This window comes from Giraffa tippelskirchi, chromosome X (genome assembly GCF_054371585.1).
Source record: "Giraffa tippelskirchi isolate mGirTip1 chromosome X, T2T-mGirTip1v1.2.pri, whole genome shotgun sequence".
NCBI lineage: Eukaryota > Metazoa > Chordata > Mammalia > Artiodactyla > Giraffidae > Giraffa > Giraffa tippelskirchi.
Genome location: NC_137289.1, coordinates 104,475,426 through 104,497,021, shown reverse-complemented (window position 1 = coordinate 104,497,021; position 21,596 = coordinate 104,475,426). Strand labels below are relative to the sequence as shown.

General features: G+C 41.0%; 1 protein-coding gene across 6 annotated transcripts in view; it reads right to left on the bottom strand.

The window, feature by feature from the left end:
- Window positions 1–21,596, bottom strand: part of ARHGEF9 (Cdc42 guanine nucleotide exchange factor 9) — a 440,519-nt gene that overhangs the window by 115,912 nt on the left and 303,011 nt on the right. For all 6 annotated transcript variants that reach the window (XM_081565580.1, XM_081565579.1, XM_081565581.1 and 3 more), the window contains 2 exons: window positions 20,814–20,945; window positions 1,690–1,933 (listed from right to left, as the gene is read on the bottom strand). In XM_081565580.1, coding sequence (XP_081421706.1) covers window positions 1,690–1,933; window positions 20,814–20,945 — 376 coding nt within the window. The remainder of the gene's footprint in view (window positions 1–1,689; window positions 1,934–20,813; window positions 20,946–21,596) is intronic.

The window sequence follows — 21,596 nt, the reverse complement described above, 5'->3', positions numbered from 1 at the left end:
TTCTAGTTGATCTAGGACCTGCAAAAAGCACACTAAAACAATTCCTCTAATAGCACTATCTAGGCAGTGTCAGAGATTGTTGGTGCCTTCCATTAGGAGAAGCAGCCAGTAGAATTTTTGTAATGATTCTACATCATGTCCTAAAGCAGTGCCCAAATGCTAAAAGCAAATTGACTTCAATGACCTAAAGTGAATTATCAATAAGTACTCTACCCAAAACCTGAGAAGACTTAGATAAGACTAAGCAGTGTCTTTCTGATGATCCTTCCTTGCCTCTGGACCATTTCAATCCCCAATACTTCAGATAGGAGAATATATTTGTACCAGGACTCAAATGGTAGTCCCATTTTTTTTAGAGGCAGTTTCTTCCAACTTGAATACAGATGTTTTAAGGTATAATTCTCCTCCCATAGGAGTGAGGCAACACCAGAAACTCTGGTGTCTTCTCAAGGAATTTCAAAGCCTGGCTGTATTATATTTTTATGCCAGAAAGGCAGGACCATGAGCAGAAGACCAGATAGTACTTTGTAAACCACAAGGTTAAAGCTAAATCCCACAGTTGGAAAGCAGTATAAAAAGTATCTCTACCAGCTATATTCCCTTTGGAAAGAAGAATAACTTATTTCAAATAAAAGAGTATGGTTTAGTGTGATTCTAAATCATGCAAATGGTCCTGGTTTTAAATCATGCAAGTGGCCCTGTTATATTTTCTATAATTTACTTAAAAATACTTTTATACAGAGAACATGATATATACGAGAACATTAATAGGGGCATTTAGTTAACACCTAAAGTGATCTAATCAGGAATACACACTCAAGAAGTGATTTGTTAACATATTGGACACTCAGAAGTCTTTGTTCAAGAGGCCACAACTACCAGCAGTTCAGTTGCCTTAATTCAGGAGGCCTAATTAGTCTAATACATGTAAAAATGAATTTTCACTGAAAAAAAAGAATGCTGTACAAGATGTGCCCTCTCCACAAATGTCATATAGGCACTTTAGCCTTCACAAGAACTGGGTATAAGAATCCAGTGAACCCTATAGCCTATATATACACTTCAGAAGGAAGCCTGAAGTTTAAGATTGAAAATGGGTACTATATTTTGGCCTAATCAGAGGATGTTGTCACCAGACTTTGACTAGGAAGTTAGCTGAAAGTGAAAGTGAAAGCCTGTCAGCCGTGTCCGACTCTTTGCAACCCCATGGACTGTATATAGTCCATGGAATTCTCCAGGCCAGAATACTGGAGTGAGTGCCCGTTCCCTTCTCCAAAATTACCAAATCTGCCTCGACTAACCTAAACTTTTCGCAGAAGATGCTGTCATGTATCTAAGGACAGAGTTGCAACTTCACTGAAATTACAGAACAGGCTGTATGACTGCTTTTGTGTTTGTTTGCTAATACACTTTTGCATGTTTGGGAGAACTGAGCCTGAGATTTGATTTAAGTGTAATAATCTCATCTAGTAGTGATAATGTAGGGGAAATCAACCTCTAAGTATCACTTAACCCTGATTAATAGAAACTATTGTTATCTGCCAAAAAGAACCTAATAACAGGAAACCACTAGAGTGGATTACGTCACTTTGCAACACAAATATCTCTGCCTCTAGAAAAATGAAAACTAATTTAACTCTTCTTTGTTCTTCATAGCCATATTCTTCTTTCTCCTCTCAGGTCACTTACCAATTTTTTCATCTTCCTGTACCATTTTCCTCTCTTCTCTGAAAGCTCTGAGCCAGCGTATCTTCTCCTCCAATTTCTTGGCAAAGAATAGATGAATCTCCTCAGTCTCCTTGTTGTGAAGCTTGAAGGCATTTTTCATGCTTACATTAAAGTCATCATCTCTGCCATCTTCAATGTCCACTACCTCATATTTATCCATATCAATGCGGCCTTTGTAGTATAGGATGTCTCTCCGGATCAGGTCCTAGACAGAAAGAAAGAGAAGTCTTTTTGTTGCAGGTATGTGGAGAGTGGGTACAAGGACAGTTGGCGCATAGGTAGAGCAGAATGCTAACATTGCCATTGTTCTGGTGTATCAGTGAGAGGTGGTTTGGTTTAAATCTGGGCAGGTTACCTTAGCTTATGACACTAACAGTTGGCTAACTAGATGTTACTAGAGAAAGCCTCTGGCCTACATCCATGGATTTTGTCTCAGACCTCAGCCTCAACGCACGTATGTGTTTCCAACAAGACTGCTGATGCAAAGTAGGAAGCAGTAAGCCACATAAGCACTGCTACAAAGGGCTTTTCCTCTTCCAAAATATTTGCAAGCCTTCCAGAAGTATGAAATGAACTGACTAGTTGCCTGAAGTATACTCAGGAATCTAAGTAGGCCATTGAGGCTGGCATATCAGAGCGGGGATGAGTGATAAGAGTAGCTAGGTAGTCACAGGCTGCTGGCCAGGAAGAATTACCTAGGGAAGGCTGAAAACTTAGAATTCTGGAGGTTTTTGAAAAAGGGCTCGTCTAGCAGGAGAAATGTAGGGAAAGTGAATAAAAAGCTTCATATGTTGATATGGATGAATCTCACAAATCTTATTGCATGAGAAAAATGAAAGTTGTAGTTGGATACAAAGAATATATTGCCTATCCATTATGGTTGTTATTTTATTCTTGGGTATACGGAATTGAATTAAACCCAGTCCATTAGAAACTCATAATGACTCAATGCATAGTGCCCTTATATCTCTAATCATTTACTTGCTTACTTACTTTTAATGATGTATTAGGTTTTGGTGAACCCACTGCCCATTCTAAAACCTATAACACCAAGGCAGCCCACATATTAAATCACATGCTCATAATTCCCCTGCTTTCTATTCTATATCATTTTATCTCATCTATATGTATTTGGTTTATATAAAGTTTAAAAAATACAAAACAAAGCCACATAATGTTTAGGGATATATACAAAAATTATGAGAAAAATACAACGATACATGCCAAATTCAAGGGAGTACAAAGAAGAGAATGGGGACAAGAGAGAAAGAAGGGAAATGGATGGAAGAGGGAGAGGAGGAAGACTATATTTATAATGATTTATTTCTTAAATTGAATGGTTTGTCTGGGAAACAAGCAGAGATCATTCTGTCATTTTTGAGATTGCATCCAAATATTGCATTTCAGAATCTTTTGTTGACTATGAGGGCTATTCCGTTTCTTCTAAGGGATTCAAAATGAAGCAGGACAAAGGCTAATAGAGTTTTGCTGAGAGAACTCACTGGTCATAGAAAACACCCTCTTCCAACAAACAAGAGAAGACTCTACACACGACTCTACACTCAACAAGACTCTACACTCTACAAATCACCAGATGGTCAATACTGAAATCAGATTGATTATATTCTTTGCAGCCAAAGATGGAGAAGCTCTATACAGTCAGCAAAAACAAGACTGGGAGCTGACTGGACTCAGATCATGAATTCCTTATTGCCAAATTCAGACTTAAATTGAAGAAAGTAGGGAAAACCACTAGACCAGTCAGGTATGACCGAAATCAAATCCCTTACAATTATACAGTGGAAGTGACAAACAGACTCAAGGGATTAGATCTGAACGACAGAGTGCCTGAAGAACTATGGATGGAGGTTCATGACACTGTATAGGAGGCAGCGATCAAGACCATCCCCAAGAAAAAGAAATGCAAAAAGGCAAAAGGGTTGTCTGAGGAGGCCTTACAAATAGCTGAGAAAAGCAGAAAAGCTAAAGGCAAAGGAGAAAAAGAAAGATATACCCATTTGAATGCAGAGTTCCAAACAGCAAGGAGAATAAGAAAGCCTTCCTCAGTGATCAATGCAAAGAAATAGAGGAAAACAATAGGATGGGCGAGACTAGAGATTTCTTCAAGAAAATTAGAGATACCAAGGGAACATTTCATGCAAAGATGGGCACAATAAAGGACAGAAATGGTATGGACCTAACAGAAGCAGAAGATATTAAGAAGAGGTGGCAAGAATACACAGAAGAACTATACAAACAAGATATTAATGACCCGGATAACCATTATGGTGTGATCATTCACCTAGAGCCAGACATCCTGGAATGCGAAGTCAAGTGAGCCTTAGGAACCAACACTACCAACAAAGCTAGTTGAGGTGACAGAATTCCAGTTGAGCTATTTCAAATCCTAAGAGATGACGCTGTGAAAGTGCTGCATTCAATATCCCAGCAAATTTGGAAAAGTCAGCAGTGGCCACAGGACTGGAAAAGGTCAGTTTTTATTCCAGTCCCAAAGAAAGGCAAAGCCAAAGAATGTTCAAACTACTGCACAATTGCCCTCATCTCACACGCTAGCAAAGTAATGCTCAAAATTCTTCAAGCCAGGCTTCAACAGTACATGAACCCGGAACTTCCAGATGTTCAAGCTGGATTTAGAAAAGGCAGAGGAACCAGAGATCAAATTGTCAATATCCGTTGGGTCATGGAAAAAGCAAGAGCATTCCAGAAAAACATCTACTTCTGCATTATTGACTATACCAAAACCTTTGACTGTGTGTATCACAACAAACTGTGGAAAATTCTTCAAGAGATGGGAATACCAGACTACCTTACCTGCCTCCTGAGACATCTGTATGCAGGTCAAGAAGCAACAGTTAGAGCTGGACATGGAACGACAGACTGGTTGCAAATTGGGAAAGGAGAACATCAAGGCTGTATATTGTCAGCAATTCCTACTTATTTAACTTAACATGCAGAGTCTGTCATGTGAACTGCCAGGCTGGATGAAGCAAAATCTGGAATCAGGATTGCCGGGAGAAATATCAATAACCTCAGATATGCAGATGACACCACCTTTATGGCAGAAAGTGGGGAACTAAAGAGCTTCTTGATGAAAGGGAAAGAGGAGAGTGAAAAAGCTGGTTTAAAACTCAACAGTCAAAAAACTAAGATCATGGCATCCGTTCCCATCACGTGAGGGCAAATAGATGGGGAAACCATGGAAACAGCTGCTGCTGCTAAGTCTCATCAGTCGTGTCCGACTGTGTGTGACCCCATAGACGGCAGCCCACCAGGCTCCTCTGTCCCTGGGATTCTCCAGGCAAGAATACTGGAGTGGGCTGCCATTTCCTTCTCCAGTGCATGAAAGTGAAAAATGAAAGTGAAGTCATTCAGTCGTGTCTGACTCTTTGCGACCCCATGGACTATAGCCTACCAGGCTCCTCCATCCATGGGATTTCCCAGGCAAGAGTACTGGAGTGGGTTGCCATCACCTTCACCGAATGGAAACAGAGACAGACTTTATTTATTTTCTTAGGCTCCAAAATCACTGCAGATGGTGACTGCAGCCATAAAATTAAGACACTCATTCCTTGGAAGAAAAGCTATGACCAACCTAGACAGCATATTAAAAAGCAGAGACATTACTTTGCCAACAAAGGTCCCTCTAGTCAAAGCTATGGTTTTTTCAGTAGTCATGTATGGTTGTGAGAGTTGGACTGTAAAGAAAGCTGAGCACTGAAGAACTGACGCTTTTGAACTGTGGTGTTGGAAAATACTCTTGAGAGTCCCTTGGACTTCAAGGAGAGCAAACCAGTCAATCCTAAAGGAATCAGTCCTGAATGTTCATTGGAAGGACTGATGCTGAAGCTGAAACTCCAATACTTTGGCCACCTGATGCAAAGAACTGACTTACTGGAAAAGACCCTGATGCTGGATGATTGAAGGTGGGAGGAGAAAGGGATGACAGAGGATGAGATGGTTGGATGGTGTCACTGACTCAATGGACATGAGTTTGAGCAAGCTCTGGGAGTTGGTGATGAACAGGGAAGCTTGGTGTGCTTCAGTCCATGAGGTTGCAAAAGATGGACAAGACTGAGCGACTGAACTGACCTGACCTCATATTCCCAGGGCTTCCTTGGTGGCGCTGTGTTAAAGAACCCACCTGCCAATGTAGGAGACCTAAGAGACAAGTGTTTGATCCCTGGGTCAGAAATATCCCCTGGAGGAGGGCATGGCAACTCACTCCAGTGTACTTGCCTGGAGAATCCCATGAATAGAGGAGCCTGATGGGCTATAGTTCATAGGGTCTCAGAGAGTTGGACACGACTGAAGGGACTTAGCACGTATATACTCACATTCCCAATCCTGTCTTCACACTGCATGGGAAACAGAGCTTTTCTGTAGGGCTGGGGAAGACTGTCTTTAAGGATTCTCAGCATAGCTTTGTCAATCTCAAAACCCTAGGTTGCCAAATACATCATGGTGTTCTTTTCCTTCCATAATGATTATGCATATAAATAAGTTTTTGCATAGAGATTGGTTCTAATCCATTGGGTAATCCTGATATCAAGTTTACAAGAAAGAGATAGGTCTGCTATACAGAGTGGGACAATGTAGTTACAAGCCTGTTTCAGAGTTTGGATTCCTTTTTCCATGCTCAAAGTGGACAAGTTCAGTCCTGCCAAAATAATGGGGTGGCTCCTTGATGGTTCAGCAGGTTAAGAATCCGTCTGTCTGCAACACAGGAGACACAGGAGATGTGGGTTCAATCCCTGGGTCAGGAAGTTTCCCTGAGTAGGAAATGGCAATCCACTCCAGTATTCTTGCCTGGAAAGTTCCATGGAGAGAGGAGCCTGGTGGGCTATAGTCCAAAGGGTCATAAAAAGTTGGACATGACTGAGCGACTAAGCATGCATGCATACCCATGAACTAACTTCTATAATCCCTAGAAACACTTTGTGAAACATATGCATAAAAAGTAGGTCCTGTCAAACTAACTACAAAAGCAGGACAAGCTGAGGAGAATGTATCAATGTAATCTACTTTGATCCTGTAAAGGCTTGAAACCTGCCTTACAATACATAATTCACATACACATAGACCTGGACCACACAGCTAATAGGTGGGTGCCTACCTGGCTAGAATATAGGCAGATTCAACCCTCCCTCTATTCCTAACTGCAGCCTGCTGCTTCCTTTCCCTCTGAATTGGTGTGTCATAAATATTGTTAGCCTTCAAAATCTTTAATAGTTTACAAAAATGGAAAGGATGCACCTGATCTTAGGGCTAAATTAAAAGCATCAACTGAACCTCCTATTATTTCTTTAGGTATTTGAGGATAATAACAAATGACAGAGAATTCTGTCTTTGTGGCAGGGGAATAGGACTAGAGGGATGTGTCATTAAAATTCTCCCTTTTCCTGTTCTTTCTGGCTCCCCAGAGGGTTGAATGTGAGCTTTCAGACATCAGATTAGTCATAAAGCTAAGCATAGGGATGTGATAGGAAAGATTAAGAATGACCCACTGTTCAGAAAACTGACCAGAAAGGGTAGCTAAGGCCACTAAGCAGCACAGAATGGTGGAAAGAACAACAGTTAGAGTCTAAAGTTCTGAGTTTGAATTTTAGCTGCTTAACCTCCTAGCTGTGTGGTACTGAGCAAATGAATTAACCTTGCTGAGCCTCAATTCCCTCAACTATAAAACTAGGAGAGTCATATTTACCTTGTAAAATTGTTGTAAAGCTCAAATCTAAACATGCAGTATCCAGGTCATGAGGCTAGCCTTACCTGATAAACATGGTGCTGAGCTTTCTTGCTTTCAGACCAGTGTTTCATAGATCTTAAAAACTCCTTTTGATAAATGTAAAAAACCCACTGCCTCCTTTAGGTCAATTGAACTTTCAAAGTAAGTTAAATGTTGTGACTGAAAAGAAATCAAAGTTAAAGCAACTCTGAATGTTTTGAAATTTACATAGCTACCTCACTGTCCCTGGAAATTCCATATACCCTTTCAGGGCAGGGGTGGTATTAGTGGTGGGTGGCACATACTGTTTGCTACTCACTCACCAAAATCACAGATCTATAGCTGGTCTCACAATACTATCCCCTCCTTGACCCCAAAAAACCCTTCTATTCCAGTCCTTTCAGACTTTAAGATCAAATTCACACATTCTTCTTCCTCAAAGCAGCCTTCCATGACTGCACCCTCTAGATCACATCATTGCAGTTTTCCTTTTCTGAATGTTAGCACTGACTATGAAGACACTTATGAAGACAACTATAAAGACTATGAAGACAACTGGCATTCAATTACCACCCTAATGAATTTGCTTTAGTTCTGTTTTACATGTTTTATTGCTAATTTTGTATGTCCATTCAGGTTGTGCCCCGTACTGAGCTTTCCTTGGTTTTGCCTCACTTAGGGTGTTATCCAGGGAAGGAGAGCTGATAAAGGCTCAAACATTTTTTTCTTCTCAGCTTCTACACATAGCAAGGGGACAAAGCTCTCCCGAGCCCTAGTTGCCTGTGGGACTATTGGGACTGGGATGCCCACATGCCAATTGTTAATGGTGGTCTGAGTGCTTCCAAAGGCATGTGGTGAATAGGTGCGCAATACAGACGCTATTTGGGTCTTCACAATTTCTCTGTCTAAATGGGGTTGTTTCTAACAGGATGGCCACCTTCCTCCTTTTCCTTTCTACTCATCCAAGTTGGAGGAGATTAAGGGAGCTAGTGCTTCTCTAGGATGGTCCTGGCATCTGCAGCCAAGCACTCTGGCCCTGGCTCTAGCCGTGGCTCCAGCAAAGAGCTTATCCCCATCCCTGACATTACATGACTGAAACAGCTGGGAGCTGTTTGAACTTGGCCTCACTGGGTATTCATGGGGCTTACTGAAACATTACAGTACATTCTGTACAAATGGCAGATGCTGCAGTCTGGGGAATGCAACTGTTCAGGATTGTAGTTTGCCTCACTTGCTTGTCAGCGAGGTTCTCCCTACCTCTTTTGAGGGTGCCCTGGCTACTCACCTCTAGCCTGACAACCCAGGTTTTCTCTTCAGATCCTGGGGAACGCACATGGTGCTAGGACTGGATTTGTCTTTATCATTACAGTATTGCAGCATCTAGAGTACATTCTTTTTTGTAATTAATTTATTTTAATTGGAGTGGTTTTTGTCAAACATTGACATGAATCAGCCGTAACAACAACGACAACAGTGAACACTTAAACAACAGACATCATGCATCAGACACTACTCTAAATGCTTTCCCCTCAGCTTTATTGAGGTATAAATAACAAAACTTATATATATTTAAGGTATACAATGTGATGTTTTTATATATGTATGTTTTATGTAATGATCATCACAATCAAGTTAATTAACATATCCATCATCTCACATAGTTGTCTTTTTTTGAGACGAGAAAATACTTCAGATCTATTTTCTTAGCAAATTTCAATTATACAATACAGTGTTGCTAACTATAGTCACCATATGTATAATACATTAGCTATCCAGAACTCATTTATCTTACATAACTGAAAGTTTTTACCCTTTGACAAACATCTCCCCATTTTCTCCACCCAAATGAGCCCCTGGCAACCACCATTCTACTCTCTACCCTTATGAGTTGGACTGTTTTAAATTCCATATATAAATGAGATAATACAATATTTGTCTTTCTCTGCCTTATTTTACATAGCATAATGTCTTCCAGGTTCAACAATGTTGTTGGGCACAGCAGGGTTTCTTTCTTTTTCAAATACTGAATAATATCACATTGTGTATATTTATGTGTGTATGATGTTACCTTTACGTGTTCATCCCTTGGCAGCTACACTTTGCATTTATTAAATTAAATCATCCTCACAATCTTACAAATTAGGTACTTTTATAATCCCATTTTATGAGAAACTGTAGACATAGAGCAGTTAAGAAACTTGCCCAGGAATGAAAGCTACCATTTATGGCATAGCTGGGATTTGAGTCTACGCTATCTGGCTCTAAAAATCTGTTCTTGTTTTAACCACTGTGTATACAGCCATGAAATTAAAAGATGCTTACTCCTTGGAAGGAAAGTTATGACCAACCTAGATAGCATATTAAAAAGCAGAAACATTACTTTGCCAACAAAGGTCCATCTAGTCAAGGCTATGGTTTTTCCAGTAGTCATGTATGGATGTGAGAGTTGGACTATAAAGAAAGCTGAGCACCGAAGAATTGATGCTTTTGAACTGTGGTGTTGGAGAAGACCCTTGAGAGTCCCTTGGACTGAAAGATCAGTCCATCCTAAAGGAATCAGTTCTGAGTGTTCATTGGAAGGACTGATGTTGAAGCTGAAACTCCAATACTTTGGCCACCTGATGCGAAGAACTGACTCATTTGAAAAGACCCTGATGCTAGGAAAGATTGAAGGCAGCAGAAGAAGGGGATGACAGAGGATGAGATGGTTGGATGACATCATCGACTCAATGAACATGAGTTTGGGTAAACTTCAGGAGTTGGTGACGGACAGGGAGGCTTGGCATGGGGTCTCAAAGAGTTGGACATGACTGAGCAACTGAACTGATACTGCCTCTGAATAAAAACTTCCTGAATGAATGATTACTAAATATTTACTGTGTGCCAGGCCCTATAACTGTATTACCTCATTTAACATTGATAACTTCCCTTGCATGTAGATACTATTATGATTCCCATTTTGCAAATGAGGGGATAATAAAAGGCACACAGGAGGTGTCCAAGGTTACATAGCTGACGGGAAAAAGGAAATTGGTGGTCTCTTGTCTGGCTCTAGAACACATGATCTTAATATTATATTTCACTGTATCCCATTACTTCAAGTGATCCTCCTCAAAGCCTCCTGAGGTGAATTCTATCATCAGGTTGACTTGACACTGATAAGAATAATGACTTAAAGAACTGGCGCAAGGTTAAGCAAATTAGTAAGAGACAGCAGAGTCTTGGACTCAGGTGTTCTTGTTTTAAATCCACTGGTTTTAAAGTAGAAATCTTTTTTTCTACTCTATTCCATCTCTAATGAATTTTTGAGTTGTCCCAAATGCCTCAACCTCCAAGTCTGGCCCTTTAGTTCATGAAAAAATGGTCCAAAGGCAGAAAGTTTCATGAACAGAAGAAATTCTCTCTCCAGCATCCTTACATTCAATTTAGTTCCAATTCTCCCAGAATATGATGAAAGCAACAAAAAACTAAGCAGTTATGACACAGGGGACAACAGAGCATGTCCAGACTGGCACAATTGATGAAAGATAGGGAAAAGGCTGTTTGCAGCAACAGCAGAGTTGTAGGAATATTGGTGGATGATTGACTGAGGAGAGGGAAAAGGGGTTCTCCTTTCTTCCACAGTAAAATATGAAAGGGAAGAAACAAAAAAGGGTAAAATTTCCAGAAGCAACTAAATCATTTCCAATATAATCATCTCAGGAGGAAAATAACAAAAAAAATATTAAACAAAATTAAATTCAGATAACAGTTATATGTACTACTGTGGGCAAAAATTCCTGAGAAGAAATGGATTAGCCCTCACAGTCAACAAGAGTTCAAAATGCAGTACTTGGTGAAGTGAAAGTGAAAGGTGCTCAGTCATGTCTGACTCTTTGCAACTCTATGGACCATACAGTCCATGGAATTCTTTAGGCCAGAATACTGGAGTGGGTAACCTTTCCCTTCTCCAGGGGACCTCCCCAACCCAGGGATTGAACCCAGGTCTCCTGCATTGCAGGTGGATTCTTTACCAGCTGAGCTATCAAGAAATCCTAGTACTTGGGTATAATCTCAAAAACAACAGAATGATCTCGGTTTATCTCCAAGGCAAACCATTCAATATCACAGTAATCCAAGTCTATGCTCCAACCACTAATGCCAAAGAAGCTGAAGTTGAACAGTTCTATGAGGACCTACAAGACCTTCTAGAATCAACATCCAAAAAAGATGTGCTTTTCATCATAGGGGACTAGAATGCAAAAGTAGGAAGTCAAGAGATACCTGGAGTAACAGGCAAGTTTGGCCTTGGAGTACAAAATGAAGCAGGGCAAAGGCTAACAGAGTTTTATCAAGAGAACACACCAGTCATAGCAAACACCCTCTTCCAACAATACAAGAGACAACTCTACACATGGACATCACCAGCTCATCAACATTGAAAAAATCAGATTGATTACATACTTTGAAGCCAATGATGGAGAAGCTGTATACAGACAGCAAAAAAACAAGACCTGGAGATGACAGTGGCTCAGATCATGAGCTCCTTATTGCAAAATTCAGGCTTAAATAGAAGAAAGTAGGGAAAACCACAGGCCATCATATCCCTTATGATTATACTATGTAGGTGACAGATAGATTCGAGGGATTAGATCTGGTAGACAGAGTCCCTGAAGAACTATGGACAGAGGTTTGTAACAATGTACAGGAGTCAGTGACCAAAACCATTCCAAAGAAAAAGAAATTCAAGAAACCAAAGTGGTTGTCTGAGGAGGCTTTACAAATAGCTAAGAAAAGGAGAGAAGCAAAAGGCAAAGGAAAAAGGTAAAGATATACCAAACTGAATGAAGAGATCCAAAGAATAACAAGGAGAGAGAAGAAAGACTTCTTAAGCAAACAATGCAAAGAATTAGAAGAAAGCAATAGGATGGGGAAGACTAGAAATCTCTTCAAAAAATTGGAGATATCAGGGGAACATTTCATGCAAGGATGGACATGGTAAAGGAGAGAATTGGTAAGGACCTAAAAGAAGCAGAAGAGATTAAGAAGAGATGGCAAGAATACACAGAAGAACTATACAAAAAAGGTCTTAATGACTCAGATAAACACGAACATGTAGTCACTCTTCTAGAGCCAGACATCCTGGAGTGTGAAGTCAAATAGGCCTTAGGAAGTATTACTGCAAACAAAGCCAGTGGAGGTGACAGAATTCCAGCTGACCTATTTCAAATCCTAAAAAGACAATGCTATTAAAAAGCTACACTCAATATGTCAGTAAACTTGGAAAACTCAGCAGTGGCCAAAGGACTGGAAAAGGTCAGTTTTCATTTCAATCTCAAAGAAAAACAATGTCAAAGAATGTTCAAACTACTGTACAGTAGTGCTCATTTCATAAGCTAGCAACTGAAAATCCTTTGAGCTAGGCTTCAGCAGTACATGAACTGAGAAATTCCAGATGTACAAGATAGGTCTAGAAAAGGCAGAGGAACCAGAGGCCAAATTACCAACATTCACTGGATCATAGAGAAAGCAAAAGAATTTCAGAAAAAATATCTATTTCTGCTTCATTAACTATGCTAAAGTTTTGTGTGGATGACAACAAACTGTGGACAATTCTTAAAGAGATGGGAATGCCAGACCACCTTACCTGTCTCCTGAGAAGGCTGTATGCAGGTCAAGAAGCAACTTTTAGAACAGGACATGGAAAAATGGACTGGTTCAAAATTGGCAAAGGAGTATGTCAAGCTTGTATATTGTCACCCTGTTTATTTAACTTAGATGCAGAGTACATTATGAGAAGTGCCAGGCTGGATGAATCACAAGCTGGAATCAAGATTGGTGGGAGAAATATCAACAATCTCTGTTCAGTTCAGATCAGTCACTCAGTCATGTCCGACCCTTTGCGACCCCATGAATTGCAGCACGCCAGGCCTCCCTATCCATCACCAACTCCTTGAGTCCACCCAAACCCATGTCCATCGAGTCGGTGATGCCATCCAGCCATCTCATCCTCTGTCGTCCCCTTCTCCTCCTGCCCGCAATCTTTCCCAGCATCAGGGTCTTTTCCAATGAGTCAGCTCTTCGCATCAGGTGGCCAAAGTATTGGAGTTTCAGCTTCAACATCAGTACTTCCAATGAACACCCAGGACTGACCTCCTTTAGGATGGACTGGTTGGATCTCCTGGCAGGCCAAGGGACCCTCAATAGTCTTCTCCAACACCACAGTTCAAAAGCATCAATTCTTCGGCGCTCAGCTTTCTTCACCATTCAACTCTCACATCCACACATGACCACTGGAAAAACCATAGCCTTGACTAGATGGACCTTTGTTGGCAAAGCAATGTCTCTGCTTTTTAATATGCTATCTAGGTTGGCCATAACTTTCCTTCCAAGGAGTAAGCATCTTTTAATTTCAAGGCTGCAATCACCATCTGCAGTGATTTTGGAGCCCAGAAAAATAAAGTCAGCCACTGTTTCCACTGTTTCCCCATCTATCTGCCATGAAGTGATGGGACCAGATGCCATGATCTTAGTTTTCTGAATGTTGAGTTTTAAGCCAACTTTTTCACTCTCCTCTTTCACTTTCATCAAGAGGCTCTTTAGTTCTGCTTCACTTTCTGCCATAAGGGTGATGTCATCTGCATATCTGTGGTTATTGATATGTCTCCCGGCAATCTTGATTCCAGCTTGTGCTTCTTCCAACCCAGCGTTTCTCATGATGTACTCTGCATATAAGTTAAAATAAGCAGGGTTACAATATACAGTCTGGACGTACTCCTCTTCCTGTTTGGAACCAGTCTGTTGTTCCATGTCCAGTTCTAACTGTTGCTTCCTGATCTGCATACAGGTTTCTCAAGAGGCAGGTCAGGTGCTCTGGAATTCCCACCTCTTTCAGAATTTTCCACAGTTTATTGTGATCCACACAGTCAAAGGCTTTGGCATAGTCAATAAAGCAGAAATAGATGTTTTTCTGGAACTCTCTTGCTTTTTTGATGATCCAGCGGATGTTGGCAATTTCATCTCTGGTTCCTCTGCCTTTTCTAAAACCAGCTTGAACATCTGGAAGTTCACGGTTCATGTATTGCTGAAGCCTGGCTTGGAGAATTTTAAGCATTACTTTACTAGCGTGTGAGATGAGTGCAATTGTGCAGTAGTTTGAGCATTCTTTGGCATTTCGTTTCTTTGGGATTGGAATGAAAACTGACCTTTTCCAGACCTGTGGTCACTGCTGAGTTTTCCATATTTGCTGGCATATTGAGTGCAGCACTTTCAGTGTCATCTTTCAGGATTTGAAATAGCTCAACTGGAATTCCATCACCTCCACTAGCTTTGTTTGCAGTGATGTTTTCTAAGGCCCACTTGACTTCACATTCCAGGATAACCTCTTATATGCAGATAATACCACTCTAATGGCAGAAAGTGCATAGGAACTAAAGAGCCTCTTAATGAAGGTGAAGGAGGAGAGTGAAAAAGCTGGCTTAAAACTCAACACTCAAAAAGTAATATCATGGCATTCAGTACCATCACTTCATGGCAAATAGATGGGGAAAAATTGGGAGCAGTGACACAGTTTATTTTCTTGGGCTCCAAAATCACTGCAGATAGTGACTGCAGTCTGGAAATTAAAAGACACTTGCTCCTTGGAAGAAAAGCTATGACAAACCTAGACGGCATTTTAAAAAGCAGAGATATCACTTTGCCAACAAAGTATAGTCAAAGCTATGGTTTTCCAGCAGTCATATATGGATGTGAGATTTGGACCATAAAGAAGACTGAGCACTGAAGAATTGATTCTTTCAATCTGTGGTACTGGAGAAGACTCTTGCGAATTCCTTGGACTGCAAGGAGATCAAATCAGTTAATCCTAAAGGAAATCAACCCCGAATATTCACTGGAAGGACTGATGCTGAAGCTGAGGCTCTAATACTTTGGCCACCTGATGAGAAGATCCGATTCATTGGAAAAGACCCTAATGCTGGGAAAGATTGACAGCAGGAGGAAAAGAGGGCGACAGAGGATGAGATGATTGGACAGCATCACCTATTTAATGGACATTAGTTTGAGCAAACTCGGGGAGATACTGAAGGACAGAGAAGCCTGGAGTGCTGCAGTCCGTGAGGTCACATAGAGTCAGACACGATTTAGTGACTGAACAACAACAACAAGATGCAGAGGAGCAGAAACATAAATGATATCATAATGGACAAGAAAAAATAGAAAAAAAAAAGATTTATCTAGATTTTTCAAAACAAAGGTGACAAAGAGGGAAGCAGCAAAATTTAAGGAAGGGATCACATAATTAGAAGCCACTGGTGTCATTTTCCACCTAGTATAATGACCCTTCTAAAGCATCTTCATATATATATTCACACACATATATGCACACTCTGAAACAAGCTACACATTTTTCAAGCTGTTATAAGTGGTATACATAATCCCAGCTTCTAGTTGGGGAAGTTTTAGCTTAACTTTTTGGGAATGAACAGAATCTTGAGAGCTGGATGAGAATTTATTAATAATAACTGGGCCAAATTATCTCAGGAATCAGACAGGTCTTTCAGTCTCTCTTATCTCTGGCAGGAAAACATCTAGCTCACTTGGTGATACATCTAGTGATGGAGGGGCTTCCCCGATGGCTCAGTGGGTAAAGAATTCGCTTGCAATGCAGGAGATGCAGGTTTGATCCCTGGGTTGGGAAGATCCCTTGGGGGAGGAAATGGCAACCCACTCCAGTATTCTTGCCTGGAGAATCTCATCGACAGAGGACTGAGCATGCGTGCTAGTGATGGAGACCTCACTATCTTACAAGGCTGATTATTTCTTTATTGGGTTGGGAGAAGAATAACAAGTACCTACTAGGTGTAAGGCCCTCTATCCGGCATTTTATATGCACTGATTTCATTTAATCCTCACAATCCTGTAGAGGAGCTGTTATTTTCATTTTACAGACAATAAAGTAAAGGTGGAGGAAGTGAAAAGCCATTTGTTTGAAATCATGTAGTTAGGGAGCCCAAAGTCTGACCATAAATTTTATGCTTTTTCTACCACTTCCCATTCCTTCTATCTCCAAGGAAACCTTAGAAAATCTGAAGCACCAGGCTAAAATCATGATATTTTTTATCTAGTGCAGCCTTCTCATCAACTACTCTAGTTAATGGCAAGATAGAAACTGGATTTTATGTGACATGATAGGCTCTTAGGAAACCAATGGTGAGTCCCTGTCACTGTACCTCCATTTAAATGTTCACCACTGTTTGATAATCTATTATAGAATTCTGACACGCTCAATGGGAATAATGACACAGAGGTTACTAATGAAAAATCTGGAGCTAGCTTTCCTAGATTCAATTCCTGGCTCCATCACTCAGTAGCTATGGTATCACATTGGCAAATTATATTGGGTTGGTCAACAAGTTCCTTTGGTTTTTTTAAACAAAAATAAAAGATACATTTTTCATTTTCACCAAGAACTTTATTGAACAATGTATTCAGGGTTTTGTTCCATTACCTTCTGTCAATTTTTAGGCAACTTCATAACCATATAACTTCTCTGTACCTCATTTTATATATATTTAAAATGGGAAAGATAATAGTACTTACCTCATGTTTGTTGTGATGATTAAATTGAGTTAATGAAAATAAAGGTCTTAGAACAGAATCATAGAGGTACACAGTGAATGTTAGTCCATCACTGTCAATCTGTATATTCTAGAATCTTTTAAATTTTGAAAACTGGTACATTTTCTCATCTATAGTGTTTTGATACATCTCCTGGAACACATGATTCTGTTGAGTTTATCTATAGCAATTCTGCTGGGGACATCTGAGAATTATTTCAGTGTCCAATGATGTATATATTTTTAAATTATTTTAGATCACAAGCCCGAAGAAGACAGAGCTGGCTGGCACAGAGCAGGGGATCAATAAATACAGTATGAAATTCAGAACACTGAAGTGTTTTCTTAACAGCTATAGATACTTTAGGTTTAAATTTCACCTCAACAAGTTTATGCTCTTTTTCCATTGACAGAGAAGTTTTATGTTCCTCTGTTAACAGTAAATGATTTGTCCTTAGCAGGGAGCTGATAGAGAATCACTTTTTTTCCATCTTTTTTTGAACAGATCTTTTAAAATCATTGATATTATCTTAGAATCTTTAAAAACTAACTTTTACTCATTCTAGGGTTCATGAAACTAATTTGTCACTCCTGTTAAACATCCTACCACATATAAAATGTTACATATTATCTATCCACTTGCTAGGGCCTCATGTTTCCTCTTCCTTTTATAATATGAACTCATCAGAAAGTTTAGTGTAGTCACATTTGATTACTTAGCTTTCTTGTCCCCTTTCTTCCTTGTAAAAAGATCACTATGTTCTAGGACATCGTTTTTAAATCTGTGCCTAAGGTGAGTGCCTTACTCGCCCAGTTCTAGCCCTGGCTCTTCTTCTTTTCCTTTGTAGATTTCCTTTGCCAAAGGAATCTTCACCTTCAAGAGGCTCTGTCCATTTCTTCCAGCTCTACCTCATGAGGAAAGTCTTTTATAGCAGTGATAGGAGGTCTCTCAACCACCCAGCAGACAAAGGACCTTGTCTCTTTCTATACCTTATTTTGGCTTCATGGTCATTTCTCAAAAGTTTGCTCCCTATTTGCTGAATAGAAAGGCCTATTTTAGGTATCAAATAGAAATCCTCAACCGTAGCTTCAACACAAGCATCATATATAGTTTTAATAGCCTTTGAAAAATCAAGCTGTAGTTGCTCATGCTCTGAGAAACCAGAGTCAAGAAGGCCCAGGTATGTAGTTAGTGCCCTTTATACTCAAGAGTCTGAGTTAGCTTTGTTCTGGAAGGCAAGTCCACAGTTCTCGCTAGAAAAAGAAGGCTCTCATTGGAAGAAAGCTATACTAGCTTCCATGGATGGAGGAGCCTGGTAGGCTACAGTCCATGGGGTCGCTACGAGTCGGACACGACTGAGCAACTTCACTTTCACTTTTCCCTTTCATGCACTGGAGAAGGAAATGGCAACCCACTCCAGTATTCTTGCCTGGAGAATCCCAGGGACGGCAGAGCCTGGTGAGCTGCCGTTCATGGGGTCGCACAGAGTCGGACACGACTGAAGCGACTTAGCAGCAGCAGCAGCATACTAGCTTCAAGGTTTCTCTTGTTTTTGTGATCCTTGTTGCCTGCTACCCTCATCCTGCCAGGTTAGCTTGCTTGAACCCCCAACCCTGCCTTGACTTCTAGTTTCTCCTTAATCACTGGCTCATACCCCACTCCAGTACTCTTGCCTAGAAAATCCCATGGATGGAGGAGCCTGGTAGGCTACAGTCCATGGGGTCGCTAAGAGTCGGACACGACTGAGCGACTTCACTTTCACTTTTCGCTTTCATGCATCGGAGAAGGAAATGGCAACCCACTCCAGTATTCTTGCCTGGAGAATCCTGGGGACGGCAGAGCCTGGTGGGCTGCCGTCTATAGGGTCGCACAGAGTCGGACATGACTGAAGCGACTTAGCAGTAGCAGCATACTAGCTGGCCTGGAGCTGACTCGCATTCCATTCTATTCTTCTGCTGCCCCCTGGCTCATAAACTAAGCCCACTGTCCATCTTGTTTCTTCCCTTTATTCCTAGCCTTTGCCTCACTATTTTGTGTCCTGGCTCCTGGCTCTGTCTCTTAGTTTCTTATATCTACCTCTTTTCAGAGCTGAGTTTCACATTTTACTTAAAGTAATCTCAGCCTTGGCAGACAGCTACCCAGATTAACAGGGTCTGAGTTGTGCACAAATCTAAAATAAACCAGCTTCCTAATTGTTTTTCTGTGTCTCTCTATGACTGGTTGTTCTGAGTGTAAAAATGCTTCAGTGGGAAGAATGGGCAGATGCCTATGGGTACCATGGCTGATATGCTGAGAATTTCCTTGGTTACCTAAATTAACCCTCAAAAAGCTGCCTCCTGATTTGATGTAAGTCTAAGGACGAGTTGGGGGTAAATAATAAGAGGGCTGGGTGCTTAGCCAAGTTACAGATTCCTAAAAATTATCTCTTCCAGGGCCAGGTCAAGACCGAGGCAGTAACTATCTCCATTAACTAGCCAGCTATCAGTTCCAGAGCTGGTACTTAAAAGCTTATCCCCAAACACTGAGGAGGTTTGACCTGAAACTCGATTTGTTCCCCCAATGTACCATCAAAGGCAAATGAACGAAGATTTAATACAAGATGTGGCATACACAGAGAACAGCGGCTTAAAAACAAATGTGTGTTTCTTGTTCCAGGATGAAAAAAAAAAAGAAAGTTAGTCACTCAGTCGTATGCAACTCTTTGTGACCCCATGGACTGTAGCCCACCAGGCTCCTCTGTCCATAGAACTTTCCAGGCAAGAATATTGGACTGGGTTGCCATTTCCTTCTCCAGGTTAGAAAACATTATAGTGTTTAACCTAATGTTTCATGACTTAGTATTTCCTTTCAAAGGCATTTGCTATGGGTGAGGAAGAGAACAAAGGGACTGAATTATGGAGAAAGAGCCAAGGTGAATTTTAAAAGTCACCCTAAGCATTCTTTGGTTTTGCCCTCCTCTTTTACTTTCCCTGGTCCCAAATTCTTTCCACCAGTCCCTGGAGCCAAAAGTTATCTGAACTCCCTATCCTAAGGGAGGAGGTGGAGGAAACAGCATCCAATCTGGAGGAATCAGGCTGAAAACATATGCCACCCTCCTACCCGCCAAGGAGAAGATATTAAGAAACAAACACTCATACTGAGTTAATCATAAGAGTAAGATATCTTCTCAAATGGATTAAAGAGAAGGGAATGTAAAGGAGAGCACAGTTGAGGGTTATAGGGATGTGACTCACCTTATAGAGGAAATGGGTAGGGGAACAGGGAAACTTCCTATTACAAAGGTACCTACCTGTAAGGGTAAGTTACATGGTTCCTAGGGCAGTAAGGGCCAGATGGGCAAAGCTATTAGAGAAGAAATGGGAGGAGGTGCTCAGGGAAGCCATTGTTCACAAACTAGGATAGAAATATTACAATATTTTTAGGAACTGGTACAGACCAGCAGTCTAGTCTATCAGCTCTGGGTGGAAGAGGGTGAGAAAGATCACCATGAAGAGCAGGAGGGAAAAGTGTAAAAAAGATACCAACACAAAATTTATGAATTTCAGAGTTTCACAGCCAATAAGACAGCACTGCCTGTGATGTCAAGGCATACCAGTGATCATGATATGGAATTGCTGCCAATCTCCTGTCTTGTTCTTGCCTAGCAGGGTTGCCCACCTCATTTGGAGCAAGGGATGACAGTGAGGAAGGGTCTGGTGCTCCCTGAGGTGACCATCTCCCTCAGGGAAGAAAGGGGTAGGGTTACCTTCTTGCAGAGGACCATCTGGTGGTCAAACAGGAAGAAGACTCGCTGCTGGTTGCGGCCATAGGGCTGGTAGATCCAGGCCATCTCCCCAGTGTAGATCAGCTCCGAGCTCCTGTCTAGGATGTCCTCGCCCTGGAAAGGACATATGATAATGAGAGGCAGCCAGGCTGGAAGCATGGAGTCTTCATCTGCCTGGAGACACCTAGAGTTGACTGTACGTTGGGATATAAGCGGGACAGAAAGGGATTAGTGAGGAAGAAGGAATGGAGGGAGGGACCCCTGGGAGTTCCTGAAAGGCTCCATGAGTTATAAAGACCCATACTCGTGTTTACCCTGAAGTCAAATGAGCCCAACTACCCTGGACTGCTACAGTCCTTCTTTACCAGTTGCTCTCTGGCCGCAAAGGCACCAGCTGCCTTGAGATGTCTATCTGTCTCTCTCTCTCTCATATTCTCCCTCTCTTTTTTTATGAATCTCTCTTTCCATCTCCATCTTTCATCTCAGTTCTAGACTTTAAGTCTCTTACTTGCACCTGAAGAGTAAAGCCTGAGCAGGTGTAAGAAGTTGCTTTGGTTCCCAGACAAGTAAAACAAGACGAGGAGGGATAAGAAAGAGATGATATTTGAGGGAGAAATTGTGTTTAAAATTGTGTTTCCTTCTTTTCTCAGTTCATTAAAATATACTGATTAAGCAGGAAATTTTATCACCACATGCTACCTTGGTCTGTTATCCAAAAAGCCTGAATAACTTGCTTATCTTTCTTGCTATGTAGAATCAGACACA